The sequence below is a fragment of the Callionymus lyra genome, chromosome 9, assembly GCF_982586985.1.
Source record: "Callionymus lyra chromosome 9, fCalLyr1.hap1.1, whole genome shotgun sequence".
NCBI classification, from domain to species: Eukaryota; Metazoa; Chordata; class Actinopteri; order Syngnathiformes; family Callionymidae; genus Callionymus; species Callionymus lyra.
The window spans coordinates 14,509,107-14,534,040 of record NC_141826.1 but is presented as its reverse complement, the minus strand read 5'-3'; the positions used below and the strand labels follow the sequence as shown (position 1 = coordinate 14,534,040).

General features: G+C 36.8%; 1 protein-coding gene across 1 annotated transcript; it reads right to left on the bottom strand.

Moving 5' to 3' along the window:
• Window positions 1–1,117: 1,117 nt before the first annotated feature.
• glrbb (glycine receptor, beta b) lies at window positions 1,118–24,639 on the bottom strand. The gene is made up of 9 exons (XM_087798945.1): window positions 24,484–24,639; window positions 21,120–21,226; window positions 18,582–18,649; window positions 13,842–14,068; window positions 12,448–12,530; window positions 11,288–11,428; window positions 10,409–10,561; window positions 7,072–7,364; window positions 1,118–2,609 (listed from the first exon to the last, which is right to left on the bottom strand). Exons 1-9 carry the CDS (start codon window positions 24,603–24,605, stop codon window positions 2,313–2,315), a joined length of 1,491 nt encoding a protein of 496 aa, XP_087655071.1. The 5' UTR covers window positions 24,606–24,639; the 3' UTR covers window positions 1,118–2,312.
• Window positions 24,640–24,934: the final 295 nt, after the last annotated feature.

The window sequence follows — 24,934 nt, the reverse complement described above, 5'->3', positions numbered from 1 at the left end:
CAAGCTATCTATCGCTTGGGATTCTTCACTCCTGAGCCAAATTTAAATCTGGATAGTTCTCGCTAAACTTTACTGTAACTTCCCTTCAGTAAGAGGAAAAAAATGTTGGCTTTCAAAGCAAGAGCATTGAATCAGCTGCATCTTCCTTGTAATCCTTTACAATACATTTTTTCTACGTCTATTGATTCTTATAACTAATTTAGATTTTCATCCAATTGAAAGGTCTCAGATAGTTGAAGGTTACATTTTGAATATAGAACTTTACATAAATTGATAATTAAAACGTACTATGACTCTTATGTAAATGTGAAAGATGACAGGTTTATGAAGCTATAAATCCATATTCATCCCACAATCGATGACTGTTATGGATGGATGTAGACATCCCACAAAATGTAATTCATTATAAGAAATTATTAATTAAATCATATCTTTTAAAACCATCTTAGTAATGTGATATTGTCAAAGATGGCAGATTTACGCTATATCAGTCTAATAAAATCCTAAAAATCGTCTTTCAAAAATTGTACCCAAGACTATGCGTGTGTGTGTGTGTGTGTGTGTACATGTGTGTGTGAAGAATGCTGTTGAGATATGAAATAACCAGTAGCAAATTGAGTAAGCTTTGCTTTTGGATTTAAATAATTTTAAAACGGACACTAAAGAACCTCAGCAAATGCCACTGGTTGGGACAGATGCCTCAGAGAAGAAATAGGAGGTAATGGAGGAACCTCCTTTTGTTGTTTAGGAATCTATAGTCACAGTTGATTGAAGCTGGCAGGAGAAGGATTGTCTGGTCATCACCGGCCCACCTCCATCTGTCGGTAAAGAGCAGCTCCAGTTGTGCTGTAATTAAATTGACCCTATTGTCGTAACACAGGGTCACCGTTTGTCTCGCTTCATTAAACCCGAGACAGATTTCATACGAATCTTGCCACGATGATGGTCAGGGGTCACCTTTTCAAGCAGATTTGCATGAATAATAGATGTCCACTTTTGGTGGATGTGAAGAGGTCAATCTGTGAAGGGTCCTGGGCACAGGAAAGGAACAGATGTTCAAAATATGGACGTTCAATCTCATCACGAGGCAACACAGAAGATTGAAACCCGGACAGGATTCGGTGAAAAGTCATAATTTAATATTTCTTTGCAAATGTCACAAATACACGGTCACGGCTCAACGGCGACCCAGGTAGGAGTGTAAAACGTCACAGTTATTGGGAAGGGGTGGCAGTGTTACATTTGGACAGGAGGAGGGAGTCTCACAAGTCCTACTATATTCTTTCAAGAGGCAAACCATGATAAAATCTGACGACGTCTGACACGTTTTTTTTTTTTTTACATTTTTTTCTTTTCTTCATGCCTTTGGTTGAACATGCAACGTAATACAATGTTCGATTTTGTTGTGCGACTTTGTAATAAGTAAACATTTATGAGGTTCAAAAGCTACAACAGGTATGGCATATTTTAAAAATATATATAATTTATGCCAAAATTGTGAGTCACCAGGCAGTTTAAACTATATATTGTTTATGTATTTATTACATATATATTATATTATATATGCAATTTATCTGCAAAATATTTTGTTTTTTTTCCATTTGTATCTTAACATCTTATTTTACTTTTCAAAGTAATATATTTTCTTGTATTCAATCAATACAAAGTATTTATATAGTACATTATTTCACCCTGTAAAATGTTTTGTCTCCAATTTAACGAATCTAATATTGTTATTGTGTGTAAAGCACTGAATAATGGGTTTACAACCTTAAAACCAATCAATAAATTAAAATTATGATTATAATTCTGGAATATTTAATACAACAAAAATACGGTTTCTTATTTGATTCCAGGAGAATTAATTGTATTTCACTTTTAAGTAAAATAATGAAAATGTGGTCACAAAATAAAAATGGAAATTTTAAATTAAGTTCACGTATAACTACTGCAAATCCAGAATATTATTAGTATCCTTAACATATTCCATGTGTTCTTTATGCTCACAAACAATGAGTTGAATATAACTTTGGGATAAAAGACTTATTGCAAAGTCGCATCATTAAATAAAACTGAGCAGCAGATCCCCACATGGTTGTAGAAATATTTACAAATGCTCTTGTATCGATCTAATTTTCAATACTGACAACAGAAATTAAGGAATCATCAATCACAAGTATTCATATGATAGTATATATATATTTATATATATATATATATAATTATTTGTTAAGATTGTAATTAAATCTTTATTTTTTGGTCTATAAAGCACTGGTGGAAATGAAGAGAGTGTGAACACACGATCGATCCGATCACAAGTAGCAGGACCAGTAGATGACGTTGAAGAAGAGGAAGGAGAAAGGGAAGAGGGCTCGGGAGTACAGGTCGACTCTCTTGGCAGCGGAGGGGATGACTGGTTTCGGAGGCGGCGGCCTCTTGTGGTTCTTCGCTTGGGATTTTCCGGCGGCTGCGGCGATATCGATGGGCTTCCCATAGCAGTCAAAGTTCGAGAGCTCAAAGTCCCGCGGTAGTGAGCCCACGATGCTGAAATCGTTGGTCCGGAGGTCGGATTTAGAGGTGCACACCTTCTTACAGCGAGTCTCGGCCACCTGAGAGAGCAACACAATCCATGATTACACTCTGCAACACTTCATCCCAAAAGAAAAAAAAAAAAAAAGAAAAAACAGATTTATCTGACACACTGTGACGCTCGTAAGATTTAGTCAGAAAGTGCTGCCGGCAGCCCTCGAGGCTGTGAAAGTGGACCAAAGTGGTTTTAAATTTGTCAGACTGCAGCAGGACAGAGATGACGTGTTTATCCGGCGCTGAAAACTTTTTTTAACAGGATGTATTTGAATTAATTAGGCTTACAAAGTGAGAGGATGGCGGTGACGAAATGACCGAAATCCTCCTCCACATATTCTCTGCTCGAGAATAAAAAATGTTATTCCAGGATGCCATTTGTATCCTCAGTTTTTCAGTCACACCATTTTTTAAACATTACATAGGGGTGTAAGAAAATGTTAACACTTAGATCATGATATTCATATTCACGATAGCGTATCAATATTCGACAGCACTGCATCGTTTTGCAAACAGTTAAAATGCAAATATTTCCGCGTCAAAAAAACAGCAGTAAAATAATGGAAAATATTTAAACTTAGTACCTTTTTGTTGTAGTTCTTTAAAATACATAGATATAACACTCCAGTTACAGCCACTATTAACCATTATAAAGTACTAACTCAAACCTTGTTCAATGTGCCTATAACACCTTAATCACTGACTAATAACAAGAAATAAAGAAGTAATTTAAGATTTGTTTTCGTGAAAATTTACTTATTAGGATTAAGTGCCATAAGAGAATAATTTATCTATCAATAATACGGCAAAAAAAAGAAAGTATTAATGCTTAACTAATTACTCAAAAATGGAATTTGTAAATGTCCCCAGTTCTAAAGTGGCATCATATACATATTTAATTAATATTAAGTATTAGAATGGTTTTAATGTCAATATATTTCTACACTTAAGTGTTATCTACAAGTAGTAACAACATTCTAATAACCATACAAATACTTTTTTTATGAGATATTATGTTATGGATGCCATTAATACTAGTATATTTTTCCTTTTCTTTACTTTTAAAAGAGACATTATAATTAATAGTGAATTACTTTTCTCATTGTACTTAAACCTAATAAAGGGATAAATGGAGAGAAGCTAGTTTTTACCAGTTAATCTCTAAGTACTTCTTTTTTTTCTGTTAATAATCAGTAATTGATGTGGTATTCATCTTGAACTCCTTATTATCATGCCATTTAGGGTATAATATAGTTACAATGAACAAGAGGCGAGTTAGTACTTTTAGAATGGTTAATAAGTGGCTAATTTTCAGTGAATACGGATGTAAGAAAAGAAACTTGTTAATAGTTAATGTGTTCCCGGCTTCTAAAGTGTGACCAAATATACTTCTTTCTTTCACAAATGAGGGTCAAACTGTTACAATTAAATATAGGTAGACTGTTAAAAAAAACAAGTTCTGACATTCCCTCCAGGAAACACTTTTCGTTTTTTTGGGGCTCATAAAATAATCCTGACATCCAATTACAACGGGGCTGATCTTAACAGCTCCCTAAAACACTGCAACTGTCATGTTCCACTTTTAATGAGTCTAAAACATCCAGAAACGGCAACAAATGATCTTCTGCTTAATCGAAAGAGACAGCTCGAGTCTTCCGCCTCCTTTCCGAAGTGCTGCTTGACATCCAGATAGTGTGTACGAGACGTCTCTAAGTCTGGTCCAAGTGGCAGATTGGCTTCAACTGAAATGAGAGCTGAATTTAAAAGAGGCCGTGGGACACGGCGGCTGAATGAGGGGACTTTCAAAGGATCCGTTTGATCCTGAAGTCTTGTCGGGAAATCACTCTGATGAATCCAAACTACCAGAGGAAAAACAACTAGACAACGACTAATTCTAAAAATTACATTCACTTTGAGCAGGAGATTCTCGTCTAATCCGGTGTCCCATGATGTCCCTCGGTTTTCACATCGGTGATTAAAACGCACCAACGAAAACACCGCTGCCATCGTTAAAAAAAAAGGGTTTTTTCATCATTTCCCCTGAAGGAACAGGATCTTATCAGCCGACAGATGCTCACTGAAGTCATTAAGCTCATTAAAGCGTCGTTATTTTGATTTGGATTCGACATGAAAACCAATTTAACCTCAGTGGAATCAGGTAATCCTCTCAAAACCGCCGTCCACCGCCGACTCCGGGACAAATTAATTTCAATTAGGCTCAACAAATGCAGGGTTCATGCAACATGCATGAGTGACACGCCTGCGACAGACCTGTGGGCACATCTGCGATTCACCCGAATTCTGCTTAGCATTTAGATGAGAGCCGAGTCCAGGGACTTTATTTGGGGGGGACTGAGAGCTGCAGCACCCTCATCTGGAGAGTGAGTAACATGGAGGCTTTTCTCCACAACACACATCCATTCTATTAGCAGATGAATCAAGCGTGCAGAGAGGATGACTAAATGAGTAAAACCGGGATTCAAACCGTTACCTAATTAAATGATCTCTTGTGGTGGCTTGTCGACTCCGATTAGAAGCGTATTCGGTACACGCAGCATTACTGCTGCTTTCAAACTCAATGACACGACTCTGGGAGAAACTACATTAGATGTTACAGCTGATCATTGAACTATGTTAACCAGATGATTTACTTTGATTTTGAGTAAAAGAAAAATAGACAACAAAGAAATAAACAAAATACGTGAGCTAAACATAATTAAATAGATGTAGTTAAGAAAAGCTTAACTATTTTTGGGAGCGAGGTGCCTCAAATTCAAACATATCAAATAGATTTGAAAGCATCTTATATTACTGCTGATATCTATTTTATAAACAGCCCATGCAAATGACTTCAGTCATGTTGGAAATGTTGAAAAAACTAAGGGCACGTTCCTTTTTTTCTCTTTTGTGATCTCAATTAATAAGCAAAAATAATAGTGTAATTGTGAACTGACTAAAATTAATTGAAAAATGATCGCAGGAAATAAAGTCAGAATAAATCTTGAGTCAAAGTGAGTACAAGGTAAATTTGCCAGTGGACTAAAGTCCCTCAGAATGCTAACCGGGTTTAACTTCCTCACTAAAAGTCCAAAGATTATCTTACTAGTCACTAAAAGTAAAAAAAAAGAAAAATCATTTTCTTTTCTTATGAAACACAGTGTTCTGTCACTGACTCTTAATAGAACTGATGATATTAATTTTACACTTTTGGTCACAGCAAGAAGGTTGCTAGTTCGCTTCCAGGTCGAGCCAAATTGTGATATTTTTGTGTGGAGTTTGTATGTTCTCCCTGTTCTGCGTGAGTTTACTCCGGGCACTCCGGTTTCCTCCCACAGTCCAAAAACAAACAGAGTTTGATTGAGAACTTGGGGAAATTGTCCATAGGGTGTGTGTGTATCGTTGTCCTGTCCAGGGTGTCCCCTGCTTCTTAGCTCCAGTCTCGCCGCGACCCCCATAAGGGATAAAGTGGTAAGAAATTAATGAATGAATGGTCATGGGCAAGACAAGTTTCAAATCTACGAGTTAGTGATGGGTTAATGGGGCGTCATGAAACTTTGTCGTGAAGACCCTGTATCAGGACACAGGGTCTTCTTTTTTAAAAGGCCACTAGATTTAAAATGATGCCACTTTTTCATTGATTGAGTAGATCAGAGCCAAGCATTATAAAGCACAGAGTGCCATCTAGTGGCCTTTTGAAATAATGACACTGTATCGTGATAGTGTTTCATGAAGCCTCACAAACCTCACTAATATTTACCAAACTTTTTAACAAAACTACAAACAAACGGAAAAAAAGTTGGGAATTTTATGTTTTTCAAACCTTCTTTTTATTGGAAACTGTTTATTTATTGACGACAATAATCTCTGTTCTTTACCTTTCCTATTTCTAGGTGATATCAGCAAACACAATGAGCAGAATCATTCAGCAGAAACAGAATGAGTGCACGAATGCTCCTCCCCAGGTGCAAAACAAATAGACTCAAGGACTCATTCATTCCTTGGGCTATTATATTTTACAATTCTGAGTTCGGGGGCAGGAGTGGAGTAAAAGTATCTGGATGTTCTGTTCTGTTAGTCTTTGTATCCTTTGTCTTTTTTATTTTTCTTTGATCTATGTTCTTTATCTTTATCTTTAGACTTAGATTGTATCATCTTGTTCTTTCTCTTTATTTCTCTTTGTTCTTGTACTTATTTTATTTTTATTTATTTTTCATGAAAAAATGCTGTATTTGCTGTGGCTATTGGAAAAAAACAATTTCCCGAAGGAGAACTCCTGAGGGATCAATAAAGTTCTACCTTACCTTACAAGTATCTACTTTGATTTGAGGCAGTCGTCTGAGGGGCCACATCAAGTAGCTAAACAAGCCAGATTTTGTGGATGGACCTTTAGTTTAACACAAGTTTTACAGTAATTTGCACTACAGCAGATGTTAGAGACAAAATGTTAACCTTATAGTCGAAACTTTATAGAAGTTATGAGATACTGACGTGCAGTGTGCTGACATGCATCGGCGTCCCCCCGGTCCCGTTGACGGTGTTGTTCCTGGCAGCCGGGATCTTCCCCGCCGCCTTCTCCTTGGCCGCGATCTTGGCCTTCTCTGCCTCGATGCGCTTTGGGCTGTTGAGCATCACTTGGACAACGGCGTACTCCACCAGGGAGGCGAAGCCGAACAGCAGGCAGGCGATGAGCCAGATGTCGATGGCCTTCACGTAGGAGACTTTGGGAAGCTCGGATGCTAACGAGGTGCACTCCGAGGAGAGAGAGAGCACGGAGAGGATGCCTGCGAGGAAACGGAAGTGTGACCTCGTCAGTTGAGAAAGTTTGAAACTAGAATGTTTCAACATGGAGCCGACAATTCGGACTGGATAACAAGCAGGAGACTCATCATCATTTTGTTCTACTTTTTGACTGATAGCCTTGAGTTTCTCTGTAAAACAGAACCTTGCAGAGTAATACTACGGAGCAGTGATAGGTTGATGAGGTCTCATGATACAGCATTAGCTGCCCATTTAAAAAAAATCCCCTAGATGGCGCTCTCAATTTAAAGTTAGTCAGATGCATAATTATAATGACTGCAATCTATTGGCCTTTCAGAATTAAGACACTGCATCATGATACTGCATAAAACAGTTGATGCTGTATCATGAAACCTCATCAAACCGTCACTACTCAAAGGAGTATTACTACCTTTCTTTGCAGAGTAATACTACAGATAACTGATGGGTTGATGAGGCATCATGATACAGTATCAAAATTAAGACACTTCATAAGTTCCTTGATGCTGGACCATGAGACCTCATCAACCCATTACTACGTATCCTGGGGGAGTAATACATTGAAGCCTCTTAGAGTAATACTATGGAGCCGAGCGTAATATTACAGAGCCGTGGGTAATATTACAGAGCCTCACTGAGTTGTACCGTGGAGCCTTCCAAAGTAATACTACATAGCCTCGCAGAGTAATATTGTAGGGCCTCATAGATAAATAGTACAGGGCCTCACAGAGTTATACCATGCAGCCTTGCCGAGTAATACTACAGAGGCTCGCCAAGTAATACTCCAGAGCCTCGCAGAGTAATATTACAGAGCCTCGTAGATAAATAGTACAGGGCCTCACAGAGTTATACCATGCAGCCTTGCCGAGTAATACTACAGAGGCTAACCAAGTAATACTACAGAGCCTTGCAGAGTAATATAACAGAGCCTCCTAGAATAATAATACGGGGCCTTGAAGAGTTATACCATGCAGCCTTGCAGTTTAATCATACAGAGCCTCAGAGGGTAATATAACAGAGCCTCGTAGAATAATACTACTGGGCCTCACAAAGTTATACCATGAAGCCTTGCCGAGTAATACTACAGAGCCTTGTTGAGTAATACTAAAGAGCCTCGCAGAGCAATATTGCAAAGACTCGTAGATTAATACAACACGGCTTCACAGAATTATACCATGCAGCCTTGCCGAGTAATACTACAGAGCGTCGCCGAGTACTAATACAGAGCCATGTGAACACTATGGAGCCTCGCCAAGCTGCTTCATAGCAAGTCTTACCAAAACATCTTGACAGATTTTTTTGCACTGTGTACTATGTAAAATCAATTCAGTACATCCAGATTTAATACAAAAGGTGCATCTGATAGTAAATCAATTTTGTAGAAAATTAAAGGATTTGAAGTTCGCAATAAGGTCTAAAAATTCAGTAAACTTGTCTCTAAACATTTACTTAGTTTTATTGTTAATATAAATGTGAACTAAAATTGAATAACGTTTTTTTATAAAGAAAAACTGTACAAGATTTACATCAGTAAACATTTTATTTTAGATAAATTAAAAGGTTAAAGTTTAAAAGAACAATAATTAAAATTGATTATACCGTATATGTAGTGACAAACTAGTGGATGATTTGACTTGATTTTATGCATCCATACAATCCAATTTTCTTTTAGGAATTGAAGAGATATCGAAAATATTTAAAAATATCACTCGAATATAGTAGTTTTCGTGAAGGAAAATATTGTTGGTAAACACCACAGCACAGCACAGAGAAATCTCACAAAACACGCCCACACACAGTAAATGAGAGTTGGCCGGCGACTGGGTGTTAACTGACCTGGACTGATCCCATTTAGAGAGGAGTCAGAGGAGGCTTCCAAACAGACTCGGAGTGATGATGGGATGGAGGAGGTGATAAACAACTGGAGGAAGGATGGAGGGAGAGAAGTTGTGGACGACAGGAGCAGGACAACAATGATTATCTTATCCATGCAGGCCTGCACACACACAAGGAGCTGACTGTGGATGCGTTGCAAACAGTTAAAGTCACATGGTGGTGGCAGGAGAAAATGCAGGTGGTGAAGTAGACAAATCAACAGCAAACACATGCACACAACAAACAAATTCTTAGTTTAAACACATACTTGCAGATCAATTGAATGGTTACTGATGCTGCGTGTAATTTAAAAAAATGGTGATCTTAACTCTGTGATAACTTTCACATTGTCTCACCGTCCGACAGTCAGGTGACACATCTGGATCTCTTTAAAGGATCGGCTACATGTGTTTTTGGAGTTTGAGGGAAGCAACATTTCCTCTGCGCTGTCAGCCTTCATGTTAATTACTTTAATGTGGATAATTTTCATCAGGTGGAGGAATTTCCCTGGAATTGTTTCTTTATTGGCAGCTATTATTTACTTCACGCCAGAATATTGGAAATGATGCTTGGCATGTGTCTCAGGTATTTTCTGTTAGTCATAAAAACACTATTTTGTCTCAACACATGTGGACATTATCTAAATGTATGTGCTACACATTTTATTCAGACATTTAAATGTAATTTATTTTCATTCTAATCATGTGATTTGAAAAAAAATACAAATTTAATACTGGATGAAATGGTTGAAAATATCTTTATAAATCCTCTTTTTCATAAACATATGTTGGATTCTTTATTCCTTCATTAGGTTTATGAAGAATTATTAGGTCACACATCGATAGATTCGATGCTGTGGTTGGTCTCAGGTGTCGATTACATTTCCACTTCATGATGTATGACACGGAGGACCAATTTAGACACGTGCCTTAATGCTTGATAGATACAGTCCTTCATGCTGTCGCGTTGAGCGATGGTGTCATGGTTGCGATGATTGAGGCGATAATGTCAGTGGTCCTTACGAAGAAACAAATTCCCCTGAGAATGTTCAGGGTTTCACTTCTTCACACCCAATTTCTCCCATGTCATTTATCATCATTCTAAGCCAAGCCAACCAAACTAGCCGTTGCAATATTAAGAATGCATTTGGGAGAGATTGGAGATGAATCTATACCCAATGGGACTCTGGCGGCGCTGGCGTCAGGGTTGATCCAGAAGGAGAGCCAGGAGAGGACCACGATGAGCAGTGTCGGGGCGTAAACACCCATCATGTAGAAGCCCACCTGTCTCCTGAGAGTGAAGATGACCTCCACACAAGTGTAGTAACCTTTATTTAAGGAAGATAAAAAAGAAGTGATCACAAAATGTTATTATAAAATGGCACTCGGTAGAAATTGGGGAAAGAAATAATGGAAAAAGAAAAGGTCAACTGAAAAAACCTATTACATTTTTCAGTCTTAAAAGCTGAACATTCCCACCGACAACAGGAGTTTTAAATCGCATCGATTGTGAGAAGCAGGAATTAAACGAGTATGAAATATGCACCTCACATTTGTCCCCCCGGCAATTTATTTATGACCAGTCTGGCTAATCCAGTGGGAAAGTCGAGGTAATATTTAACTATTTAAGAGGCTCAGCGCTGAGTCTGTTAGCATCAAAGAGCATGATGAAAACTTTTCTTTTTTTTCCACAGACCTTGGTGGTTGTCATGGGAACCAGTTGGGAAGCTGACTCATTAACAGCAGGCCAGGGTGACAAGGACGCGATGTTCTCAGCATTTTATGAGTGTGAACCCCCTCCATCTGTTTGCTTGGTTTAATTTCAATGGTGAAATGATTATTAAAATGTATTTTTAAATTCCATTAACAGAGATAATCTGCACCATGTTGCTGAAATACTTGAAATACAATGTTTTATGACATATGTAATGGTATTACATATGTTATGATTTTTGTTTACATAAAACATGGTTTAAAAATGTAATTATAATTACGGTTAGTTCAGTTTCTAGGGAAACACATTTCATTATCACATATTTCCACAACAGCTCCACCTGTTCCTGCGTAGAATTTGGTGCAGTTCCCATAATCAATATCTTCTTGTCGGATGTCAAACTGCGGAAGAGCGATGGCGTCCATCTGCACCGGGTCACCAGTCTGCCACATGAACTGCAGGTCGTCTGTCGTGTATCCAACTGTAACACATTCATATGAGGGACAACTCAACTGAGAAAAATCTCTAAACTTAGGAAAATGTTGTCGGAACATGATCTGAAGCTTGTAATCCATGCGTTTGTTTCTTCTCGTCTGGACTATTGTAACAGTTTGTTTTCATGTCTTAACAAGAAGGAGCTGTCTCGTCTGCAGTTGATTCAGAACTCTGCAGCGAGAATTCTGACCCGCTCAAGTAGAAGAACTCACATTTATCCGATCCTTAAAACTCTTCACTGGCTTCCAGTTTCTTTCAGGATCAACTTTAAAATTCTGGTTCTTACTTTCAGAGCTATTCATGGTCAGGCTCCTCCTTACATAACTGATCTGATCCAGCCTTACACCCCAGCTCGGGCTCTGAGGTCTGTGGATCAGAATCTACTTATGGTTCCACGCACACGGCTCAGGACCAGAGGAGAGAAATCTTTTCAGGCTGTTGCTCCTAAGCTTTGGAACGATCTTCCTCTCTCTTTGCGCTTGATGGAGTCTACTGACTCCTTTAAGAAACATCTTAAGACGTTTCTATTTGTTCAGGCTTTTCCTTGATTTTCTGGAACTCATGTGTTGTTCTCAGTATTATCTTGATCTTTAAAGTATGTACTTTTTTTGAGTATTATTTTGATTGTCTAAGCGCTTTGTGACCCTGGTCTCGAAAAGCGCTATATAAATAAATATTACTTACTTACTTACTTACAACGTAAGGATATGAGTAGAGAAGGGCAGTGATTCAAGCTGGAGGTAAATGGTTCTAGTCCATTTAGACTAAATAGTAATGTTGGCTATAAAGTGCTATGTAAACAAGGCGCCATAAACACAGTGACGCTCAATTACATGCATCGTCGACATGTTCGCCGACTTTCACAAAAACCCATTTCATCTGATTTATGACACATTACCAATAGCTCGCCATTAATATGAGACGCTATAAGAAGAATGCCATTAACCTTAACCACTATTTATCCTAATGGGGAATAAATATTGTCTCAACGCAAAATCAACTCACAGCTTTCAAGTTGCATTTTACACCTCTGAGTGTCCATAGGGAACAGCGTCAGGTCCAGAGGGCAAGACAAGGTGACGGACAACCTGGCACAGAGAGAAAGAATCAACAGGTTATTAGCGTTTTGTCACAAGTTTGTTTCCTGCTTAAAGTACATTTTAAAATCGTAAATTACAGGATTGCTTTGTTTCACTTAACTACAGTTGTTTGTGCACAATATTTATTGAATCTGTAAACTATATGTGTGTTTTGTCAAGAAAAACATTTGGTTCCACCTGCAGACATGGTTTCTGTCTTGACTCTAAGTTAGAAGCTCAGACTGTGACGATATCAGCTAAAACATTAACATTAGTCCATGAAGACAGTTGTGGTAACTGCATAATAGAAAGGTAACAGATAAGGCAGCTGTAAACACATTAAACAAAGACACTGAGACAAGCAACTGTGCAAAACTGATTATATTCTCAGTTTATCTTTAAATTGTATTGCCTCTTCAGAAAACATTTTATTAAACAGGAATGAAAGGATTAATATTTGGGACTAGTGGCAGAAGTTTAGTCTCATCTCCATTAGTATTGATTCAAAATCATCCAACACAAACTCATTTATTTTGTTTTATTTGTTATTATTTAAACTCTTATTCGAACATATACTCTATACTCTCCTTCTTTTTCATCCCTCTGTAAAACCACCCTCCCTCACACACAAACACCCAGCAGGTCACAGCAGGAGGCCGTTAACACACAAGTCTGGTTCTGCTTGTGGTTTCTGCCATCACTGTCACTCTATGATTTACAAATCTTTGATTCACTCGGCTCTTTTTTTCTCTCTGATAAAGTCTTACTTAAACTGTAAAGTATCTTAACCTGATCTGACTCTTTAAATAATATTACGTTTGAATATTATTTGAATTTAATTGAATAGCAAATGGTTTGCTGAAACCTAAACTTCCATCTTTAATTGTACTTGTCAACATCAAAAAGTAACACCAACAAACATAAAAATAACTCTACACTGCTTATCTGTAACATCATTTTTTATTGAGACGTGATAAATTGTTAAAAAAAAAGAGAAAAAAGTCTAATATAAGCTTGTTTTTTAGCAGTGGCTCACAGTATCTCAGGATTTAAATACATGGGGAGCTTTTGGGAGATTTAACCTCTGACTGGGTCATGCTAAGACCTTTATAGATTAATTAAATTTATTTTTTAACAATTTCTCATGTCTTCAATAAAAGAGGCCATTTAATTAGCTACACCAATGAGACTGGGGCGTTAATACTTTTAACTTTGTTAAAAAGAAATCCGATATACTCTTCAGAAGGCCATCCCACTTGCGACACCACTTATCCTACATAGCCAAGTATGCCCTAAAACTCAAAGATTTGACAAACTTACCTCATACTTATGAGGACGTCTCCATTGCGGAAGATGAAAAGCAGAATGTTCTCCTGTGTGACGTCGTGGAAGTTTGCACTCTTTTCGTTTGCGAAGAACAAGTCAGGTTTCCACAGACATTTAAACATCTTCGGGTCGACCGTCAGCGAGTCCGACTTGAAATCTTGTGGCAGCTTCAGGCGCGGATCATTCCAGCGCTGTCGCAGGAAAATGTTTACCCTGTAATCCTGACAACACAAACAATATTTTAGAGCAAAACAAGTGTTGATTTATCTGGTGTTAGACACTCCACTGTGTTTTTGTGCTAAATGGTTCCAAGTGAATTGACATGTATTTGTTTCTTTTATTGTGAAAATGAATGTATATGTACCGAATAATAAACAGTAATGGTTGATCAATTACACTGTTATTCATGATTTAAACTAAATAAGTGATGCAGATGTTGTTTTTCTCGCTTCTTATCAGATATAATGAAGTCAAAATAGTCCATAAAAGAAATTGTACTGTGTGAATACTTGCTCAAACAATAGAATGTATACACATGATACTCAAGTAACTTTAGTATTGTAACTGGGTTCTAGGAAAGTTGTTTTCCTGGTTGTTCTGGGACCAGGTGTTACTAAGAAATGCTCCAGTTGTGTGTTGAGATGGGTTGTCAAACAAAGCTAGAAAATAACACCTGAACGTGTGTGTGTGTGCTTGTGTGCGTGTGTGTTTATCATGCTTGCCAAGAGCAGTTTCCTGAAGAAATCATTCATCCATTAAGTTCTTCTATTAATGTAGTTCTTTTATCACAGCAGTGCAGCACGTAATGTTGGGTCAGGAAAATGCCAAGATTATACTTGTGGAGCATTAAAATCATCATGAATCCTTCATCCTGTGATGAGTCACTTAGTGTTTTGCTCTTATGACTTCATCCGTAACAGCAGTCGGTACTATTTAAAAAAAAATAGTGAAGATTTTTACAGAATGTTGTACTTCACTGAAAATAAAACCTTTTTTTTCAGTTGTTGTATGCATGTGCCGATTTTGGCTTCACTCTTTGAAGGCATGACATTTGCTCACAACATTTAGTACAAAACATAACCAACACTGATATATCTTCATAAGAAAAATGTATGGTGACAGACATTATGGAAGGACAGCCTTTTTCTTTTTTATTTCAAAAGGAGCTATTCATTTTTGGGTAGCTGGGATTTCCTTTTAATGTTTGACAGTACTACATTCCCTGTAGTTTTTTTTTACGTCGTGTCGTTGTCTTTTGATTAAAGTCATACACTCCATCATTACCTGCAGTACTTGCAAACTGATACAGCCGTTCATTATATAAGGGTTTACTTTTTTTTGAAGTATTGATACTAAAATGTTGTATCTGGATACAATACTCATTTTCAGGTAGTGACACCAGTGATAAAAATAATGAATATATTTCTTTAAAATGTTTGGTTATTTTTAATCCTTATATTTAGTTTAGAATATTTTCCTCAGTATCAGTATCAAGTTGAACATTTTTGTATTGTGACAACCCTAAGTCCTTTAGGTCCATAACCTATGTACTTTTGCACACTCTACGTCTGAAATATTTTTAGTATATCAAGCCATAACACAGTATTACTTGCAATTCCACTTCCTGAGTTTCTATTTAAGTTTTGCTCTTCTCTCCATCAGTCTCACATGTGCAGGATATTTCTTCCTCTTTTCTTCTATCCACCATTATGATTTAATACCCTCTATTTTGGTTTTCTGCTGTCTCAATTATTTACCAGCTGCTGGAGGATATTCAACCTTATCTGTTTATTTCAGATTTACAGCCCTCTAGCTATTTCCTTTGATCTCATTTGCCTTTTTTTTTGGATGTAATCGTTTGGCAAATTTTTGGCCCATCTGCTGCTCATCATATGGAAGCACCAGGTGACTGTTGTATTCTCTATCTCACCCTCTACTGACAAAGGTATTCAGCAAAAGTACTAGAAAGTTGTTATAGTAATAACAATTGTTATAATATAGTAGTTGATAGAAACTCTGGTGATTGCTCATGATGATAAGGTTCCAGGGTTGAGTCAGTACTTGAGGTGACTTAGGTCAGTCTGTCAAACTGAGCCTGAGAAACCTGGGTGTGGTATTTGATAAAGACATGTCTCTTGTTCAACACTGCAGAAAACTGTCCAGAAACTATTTCCTTCAACTGAGAAAAATCTCTAAACTTAGGAAAATGTTGTTGGAACATAATCTGGAGCTTGTAATCCATGTGTTTGTTTCTTCTCGTCTGGACTATTGTAACAGTTTGTTTTCATGTCTTGACAAGAAGGAGCTGTCTCGCCTGCAGTTGATTCAGAACTCTGCAGCGAGAATTCTGACCCGCTCTAGTAGAAGAACTCACATCTCTCCGATCCTTAAAACTCTTCACTGGCTTCCAGGTTTCTTTCAGGATCAACTTTTAAATTCTGGTTCTTACTTTCAGAGCTATTCATGGTCAGGCTCCTCCTTACATAACTGATCTGATCCAGCCTTACACCCCATCTCGGGCTCTGAGGTCTGTGGATCAGAATCTACTTATGGTTCCTCGCACACGGTTCAGGACCAGAGGAGAGAAATCTTTTCAGGCTGTTGCTCCTAAGCTTTGGAACGATCTTCCTCTCTCTTTGCGCTTGATGGATCTACTGACTCCTTTAAGAAACATCTTAAGACGTTTCTATTTGTTCAGTCTTTTCCTTGATTTTCTGGAACTCTTGTTATGTTATTAGTTTGATCTTGATCTTTGTAGTATATACTTTATTGAATATTGTTTTGAATGTTTAAGCGCTTTGTGACCCTGGTCTGGAAAAGCGCTATACAAAAAAAAATTACTTACTTACTTACTTACAGATAGATAGATAGATGAATAGATTTTCTTGAGATGTGCTTTTTATCAGTTTAATTGTGGTTTAAAAAACTTTTGGCGACTATTTAAGGTTATTTCGTTTATTTTTAGAGTTGAATTCAAGCCTAACCAAATATACAAGAGCAAATGTGACGAAGTAAACTATACTCAAGAGTTAATAAATCAGGCATCAGATATTTGGAAGCAATGACGGACCAAACCACATGAAAGCTCTTTGTATTCTGCAAACTCCGCATATTTTGGGTCTAAACTATTGGAATGTTTAAACGTTTTAATCCACGGAGGAATTGAGTCGTTTTTTATTGTAAGCCAACTTCTAGGAAGTGCTTGATTCCCAGGCCTTTCTTTGTTATTTAAACAATGGTCAAATTGTTTCTATCTTGTTCTGGAAAGAACATTTTACTTCTGGACAACTTAATTTAACACTGTAACGTCCAACCCATCAAGTCGATAGTTTTCCGTGTCTGATAAAGCTTTTTTAAAACCCAGACACGGTTATAAATCGTCTCCCTTTTGGCTCCAAATCAAACTGCCAGACCTGGTGTTCGATACTATCAGAGAGAAAATCTTAAACTGCAAAGCATTAAATAGAAAAAAGCATTATTTTAATTCAACTGCCAACATCAAATTATCATTCCTGCTGAATGATGAATGCAATCTCACAAGTGTAAACTACGGGGGATGAGATGTGGCGTTCTGCTGAGAGAGGTGTAAATGATGTGATGGTGTCTGGAGATCAGATATCCAGCGCGGTGATAGATTGAGGGGGAAAAGGTGAGCAGCTGTCTCTGATTTCTTATTTGGATTTAGGTACTTTCTCTGTGTGCAAAGGAGCTTAAGTAGACAGAAGTCGCCATCAGGGGGAGTCTAATCTCATTTTATCTGTCTCTCACTTTGCCTGCTCTGCACTCCAAGGACTTTCATGCTTCATTCTTTCTTTCTTTTTTTTCTATTTTCCCTGGCCTTCACTTCTTCCTTTCTCAGAGCCAGAATCAAACATTTGTCTCATCAATGGGACATTAAATGTTTCTTTTCACCTCCTCTGGGGTTTCACTTACACTAAAGCTATTTAATAAGAACATTTAAAATAATTATTCTAGGAATTACATGCTTTACATCTTAAACTGTTTTTTCATTAATATTGTTCAATTGAACTGTTCATTTCAGTCAAAGATGATGTTTTATGTTACTATTTTTGGATTATACCAGTCATTTCTGTAATAAAGATTTACCATAATATATTTATTAAAAAGTTTGCTCAGCAAAATCTATAAATATTTCCTGACCTAATATATATTCACTTACTTTCATTAATAGATAAGAATAAGACTTAGAAATCCAGTCATGAGTCCAAAAACATTTCATATAGACATTTTATGGACCATTAAAGTCTCATATTAATTATTAATCTATCTCTATCTATCTCTATTTTCTAAATTCTGTTACAAACAAATGTCAAGACATCTTGTTTAGAACTGAAACCATAAGCTAAAACAATTTAATTATCCCATTAAAAGAAGCTCATAACAAACCTACAGGATCATTTATCATCCTCCTTCATATGGACCAGACACAAATCTGTGCCTGACTTTAATCTGTTCATTAGCATTCAAATGGCATTTTCTTTATCAGCAATTAAACCATCAGATAAATGAGGCATGAAAACCACCACATGTCTATAATGATTCTCCCTGCTAAGAGGTTTGGTGATGTCGAAAAAAAACAACCCACGCTCACCTCTTTTTTTTCCCAAGAACTATAGATAAAGCACTTCTTTGGCTCCGAGCCACCGCCCGTGATTGGTGGAGATATTGATTGCCAATGGCGTGAGGTTGATGGGTCTACAAGTAAATGCTCACCATTGTAGTTTCCTGGATGGAGCCGAAGCTGTTGATGAAGATGTTAACTCGATCCTCCACGGGAATGCCTGGATAAAGAGAAGAGATTATGGTTATCAAATCTGTTGGAGTTTCACTTGTATTTTCATTCTTGTATACTTTATCTTTCTTAATATCTTTGTTTGAACATGAATCTACTTTGATCTCGGTCCGGCAGGCCACATAAATAAACATTGATGATAATTGACACCTCGACATAAGACAATCACAATCATATTTAATTCCATCCGAAAAACTGGGTGAAAGAAAAACATATCGGTCTCCATCAGTAGATTATTCACATTATTTCTGTTTTGTTCGCTTGTGTCTTCTGTCAAATGTATTTGTCACTGTTTACAGACACAAATTAGCATTGTTGCTATAATCTGTCATATTCAGATTCTCAAATGAAGATGTTCATCAGTATTCATTGTCTCTATCTTATGCCATGAGTTCGACACTTACGATTTAAAGTACTATTATCCGTCTGAATGTTTGACAAAATGTGACAACTGACAAAACGTGAACACAAGGTTATTTTATAACTGTGGACTCAATGAATGAGTTCTGCGCCACCTCAAGCTAAAAGCACTCCAATTGAACTATGGGTAAAACTCCATATGTATGGCAGAGCTCAACACTAAACAACCTAGCATAATGAATTCACATGATAAATAATAATAAATACAATTGTGTCATCAGCTTCAAATGTTTCAGGGAACAACAATCTCCGCACTTCATACTGTATATAGAGTACTAGTTAAAGTACCTATTGTTGCCTGGGGATTTTTAAAAAGATACAAAACTGCAAAAATGAAAAGTGAGAAGGCAATCTTATTTAGTTTTAAATACATTAAGGTCCCTTTAACATGCTTACTCAAAAGGGTGCTAGTGTCATTGTACGGCTTGATGAAGCAGGAGCTGCTAAAAAGGCCAAAAACGCCTCTTTAAAGGCTGCAACTTGCTTAATATTTGAGCGACAAAGCTTTTATTTAGTATAAAACCTTCCCCGAAAATTTTAGAAATAAGCATATTCACTATTCTAGCCCTAAGAATAAAAAATATTGTAAGCACTAGTGATGCTGCATCATGACACAAAATCACTGTCCCATATCGCACACTTTTGCACTCACAATATTTCGAGTGCGTCCCAATGAGCAGTGTGCGAAAATGTAGTGCGCAATGAGCACTCAATTGGCGCACTCAAATGGCCAGAATATGGAGTGTGGATCGATGGACACTTTCCACCCTTAGCGGCCACCAGCTTAGTGACGTGGATGATGCCAAATGGAAGCTACGTCACTGACTGACTTGTCTCAAGAAAACACAAATTTTACCACAAAACAACACAACAACAATAACACAATGAAACACAACTTAATAACTTGTTTCAATTGGCGAAAAGTGCTGTCAAGTGTTGACGATAAGGGTTTCAACTTCGGGTTGCAATCAGCGTTAAAAAGTAGTAGAAGAAGAAGCTGTCGAGTCATTTCCGGTAAGTGCGTAGCGTCAGTGTTTGATTTGAGACAGAGCACTGAGCAAGTACGTGCACTATCTGAATGTGTACTATAAACCAGTGTGTGATTTGGGACACAGCCAGTGTCCTAATTTTGAAAGACCACATGATGGAACTTTCAGTCGGAAAATGTACGAGGTTTCATTGAGTCCTTATAAATATGAAATCGTGCCTTTTATTTCATTACAATTTTCATAATATTATCTGCAATGCAACAAACTGTAATGTCTAAGTGAATTAGAGAAAGGCTGAGGATGCATTGCAGAAGGTAATTTGGGAGATCATGACTTGATTGGGGGAATTTTCAGCCCACCCTGACAATGAAGAGCAGATGTTTCAGCGGCTGACACATCAAACACTGATACAACGTCTGCTGCCAAGAGCGGAGGATGGAAACTATCAGAGGATCCACCTGAAGACTCTGCGGTGCGTCAATCTGAATCGGAAGCAGATGACGCGTGTCAGTCACGACAGCTTTATGGTGAATAAGGAAGGTGTAACGCTTACAGTGAACATGTGCAGGAACGATCAGGATTTAAATGTTAACGGTTTTAGATAAAGATTTTGAAGTGATTGTTATTCTGACAGATTTTATTTTAAGTGATTGTCTTAGTAAAACAGAAATTCCTCTTCTTATTGTGGCTCAAGTTGTATGGATTTGCAGGTTTTTCTTGGTCGTACATGTTGAATTATATAATCCTTTAAAAGCCTAGAGATTGTAGTGAAACTTTCCAAATGCTCAAAGCACAGTGGTAAAAGAGAGGAAACCAAAAGAGAAATGTCTGTCTGCTCCAAGAATCATTTTACAGCTGAATGACAAAGCAGTTTCTGAAGACTCACATGTATCAAGTTAATTTATGAGACAAGCGAAACGAAATAATGTTTGAATTATAAATCAAATTCAGGGACAATTGAGATGTCTGTTCCAACAACCTTTCTTCCTTAACACACAATACAAATATACCTCCTTTTTTCACAAAGAATCACGAAAATACACAGCTTGCCTTTGAAGTTTGGCCTTATCCTGGGATCGTAGGTGATCAGTAACCTGTTCAAGATGTTACTGGTCGAGTTGGCAGGGACTCGGGCCAGATCCTCAGATGACAGCTGTCTGTAAATAAAAAAGACAGAGAGGAAAGGAAAGTGTTGGCACCTCAGCATGAGCCGGTCATAATCCTGGCACATATATAGCACTTCCTCTTCACTTAGGTGGAATTTAATGAGGATATACAGTGACTTACTATTCTAGAAGATTAACTGATAACAAATCCAGAGGGGACCCAAGCAGATTAAGGCCATTATTCAGGATTTGTATGTAAATATATATATATTTTTATTATTTATGAAATTCCATGTAAATTTGAATATAAAAAGGTTTACATTTTCATTGTGGGTTCCCCTGATATAGTATAGAGATAGTAATCATCCCAACCCTTGAAGCAGTACTCGTCATGAATAATAAATAAACAACAATAATCCATTACAGTTATTTCCCTTGTTCATTGTGCACAGCAGTTGTCTCTGGTTTGGCTGACTGGACTGGTGTAACCGGTGAGCCTTGAGAGCTGTTTCCATAGCAACAGGCTGCACGATTGCTCAACCAAAGAATACGGGTTTAATTATTAGAACTTTATAGACTAATCTTTTTTAATTTGGGATGAACGCTGTGCAAGGACAGTTGCTGTTGTAGCTAGAGGATAAAATGTTGGAATATTAAACCAAGGGAGTTCAATAAAGGTACAAACACAGGGTTTATGGCTATAGTGGTTGCTACAAAATGGAATATGCAGTAGATGTTAAGCAAATAAACTCAAATTTATATGTACTGTATTGCTATTTTTTCTTGTTGAAGAAAAATGTTTGGAAATAAAAAAAACACATTGCATTTTGGCTGTTGTATGGTTTCAGTCAGTGGAAATACTATTATTTTGTTTTTTTTTAATATTAAGTATGCTAATTTTATGTTACATGATTTACAAGAAACATATTAAATCTTTTTTTTTATCACTAAAATATGAGCTTTATGTTTTTTTTCTGTTTACTATGTTGTCTTACTTTACAAATACTGTCTATCATTCCTCAATACTGCAACACTCAAATTGTGCAACCAGCTTGTCCAATCTTTCGTAATGAATGGATTGTTTCTTAGATTGTCAAACATTTTCTTAGATGACCTACATACTATAATTCAGTTTACCAAAATGTCCTTAAGCCACTTTACACTAACAAGCCTTTGCTGTCGATACCTGTAAAAAAACAGCCAAATAAGGGGAATCTGCCATCATCCACACATATTTTAAATAACATTTTCAGACCAAAAACTATTTCCGACGTTGTGATAAAAAGGCCCTGGCTTTTGTTGGTGTCTGCTATTTTGGTCGACACAAGCTGTTTTATATCTGCTAAACATCCCTGTGAGCCACAAAGATTACATTTCCAAAAGTTTCATGACGACAAAAACAATGGGATCAAGTCAAGTAATGGGAAAGGAATTCTGGCAGAGGAGAAAGATGAAACAGTAATAGTCTTTTGTGGGTGGCAAAAGAAAAAAACTCTTCTCAAAGAATTTCCCTCCTCTAAGCACTCTAGATATCATTATGTGAACGTTATCATGCATTAGAGGATGAGTTCAAGGCACCACAGGAATGTTTTGCAGTGTGTACATTCTGTGGTTCCCCCGGATCAAAGCCAAAAACATAATTCCCATCCATAAACCTGTATTTTTTCCCTTTTTTTCCTTGTCTGTCAGCGGTGTTCTGACAACCTCGCTCGCAACGGCTAAACTGGAACCGAGTGGTTCCCTTGATCCACAAAGGCATCTGGTGCGCTTAAGAGAAAATATGTCATACAGCTTACACATGCCAATACCAAGAGCACATCAAACGCATTCTCCTTTTCATTCCAAGACGTTTCATTGTCAGGACATTTGTTTCCATTTAAGGAGGAAGTCAGCCGAGCTTTGCAAGTTTCACTTCACAAATCTCCGACAGACATGTAAGGACACGTCAATCCATATGACTATATGAGAAAAATGTGTATCGCTGAACTTCGACAGGATAAGTGTTCCGTGGATACAAGTTTTGGGATTTAATTTATCTACCAGTTTTGTAAAATATTTGGAATAAATGTGTTCCAAATCAAACTATCTATAATGAGGGAAATTATGTTCTTGAATTGTGTTATAAAGAGTATTTTTAGCTTTAAATAACACAGATTGATATGAGAAAGGATTTCATAGGAAAATGTAATTGCTATTTCCCGACAAGCACCATCGCTCTTGTTGACAACTGTGGCGATGAAGATATATTTTGCTTGGTTACCTCTGATGAGTTTGACAAGACTCTCAAGCATTACTTGTTGCTGAATATATTTCCTTTTTGTTGAAATCCAATGCTGCCTCCTTGATATAAATGTTTTTTAGCAAGGTAGTGGAGGATTGTAATGATTTCTGTTCTTTCTATCAACAAACTCCTTTTCATGTCAGTTAGTTGTCACCACCAGTTCTTATGCAGTACATCATTTTACAAATATTCATTTATCATAGAATTGAGACCTTGATCAGAAAACGAAATTTGTATTTTTTGCCACAAATTGTATCTGACATTTTTTAAAAACAGCTCCCTAAGACTTTAATTGAAAGCAATGAGGTAGACATCTTTGTTTTGAACAACTGTATAGAGTCAGCAAAATCTGTGCTCCAATGTGGACTTTTGCCAGTTGATACATGTCAATGTATGTGATGATACTAGTAATGTATCTTGCCTAACTAGATTCTCATACATTGATGAATTTTATATTCAACCAAATCAACTGTAGGACAAAATGACAAATGATTTAATTTAAGGTCTTGGAAACACTTTGGAATAGATATCCGTTATAAATAGTTTATAGATCATTAGTTAACAGTTAATTGATGACTTATTAATAACTATAAATAACAGTTTAGACATGATTTATAATGCAAATGTATTAACCTTGTAGATTCTTGGCAGATAATTATTTAACTTTTATTTAATATGTTTTAAATGAATTGATAACTGTATGTTTATGATTTAAAACTACTTTATACATTAGTAATATATCATGAACAGTCCATTATACAGTATATAAATTACTTACAAATTAATTATTAAGTATCAGTTAATTTTTTTTACATTAGTAGGACGTTATTCTAAAGTTGCAACTATTCCTTATGTATTAAAAAAAAGATTAAGAATTGTAATTTAGAGTGATCAAATATTTATTGTCAGTTTGCTTTATTTTGGACAATTTTTTTCATCTAATATATTCATCACATCTCACAGGTACCAAAATTACAACACTGTCAAAACTGTTTAGCTTCACGGGAGCCTTCGGGGCTGTACTTACGATGGACAATACACCTGCTTCCCTTTCTTTTTTCCCTTCTTTGTGCCTTTTTCTTTGGCGATCACTGCCTCAAGACAAAGACAGACGACCAGGAGGAAGACAGCAACTCTTTTAATGCCCATGGTGATGTCAGCTGAGCCTGTAGGAAGAAAAAAAAAACAAGGTCTTTTAAAATATTATCGTTGTGTCTACATTTTTTCCCTTCATTTTTCTCTTTGTGTGTTGTGAATTTTTCAGATATAGAACAGATAGGATTAACATTAATGAGTATGTTTTCCTTGGATTCCCCTCACTCTGTATTCACTTCACGGAAGGTAAATGTTATAAATGTAAACGTAAATACATCACTATGACAGGGTTGAATCCGGTAGCGCAATTTCAAGCATCAATCCAATCAATGAGGCAATGCCCCTGAATAAAGATCGCCATTCCAGACGTACGGAGGAGAAAG

Excerpts from the sequence above, each read along its gene's own strand:
- glrbb (XM_087798945.1), bottom strand. The coding sequence starts at position 24,605 with ATGGGCATTAAAAGAGTTGCTGTCTTCCTCCTGGTCGTCTGTCTTTGT. Across the intron at positions 18,650-21,119 it reads GATAAGGCCAAACTTCAAAG|GCATTCCCGTGGAGGATCGA; the intron begins GCAAGCTGTGTA and ends CTCTTTATCCAG. Across the intron at positions 2,610-7,071 it reads TGCATGTCAGCACACTGCAC|GTGGCCGAGACTCGCTGTAA; the intron begins GTCAGTATCTCA and ends TTGCTCTCTCAG.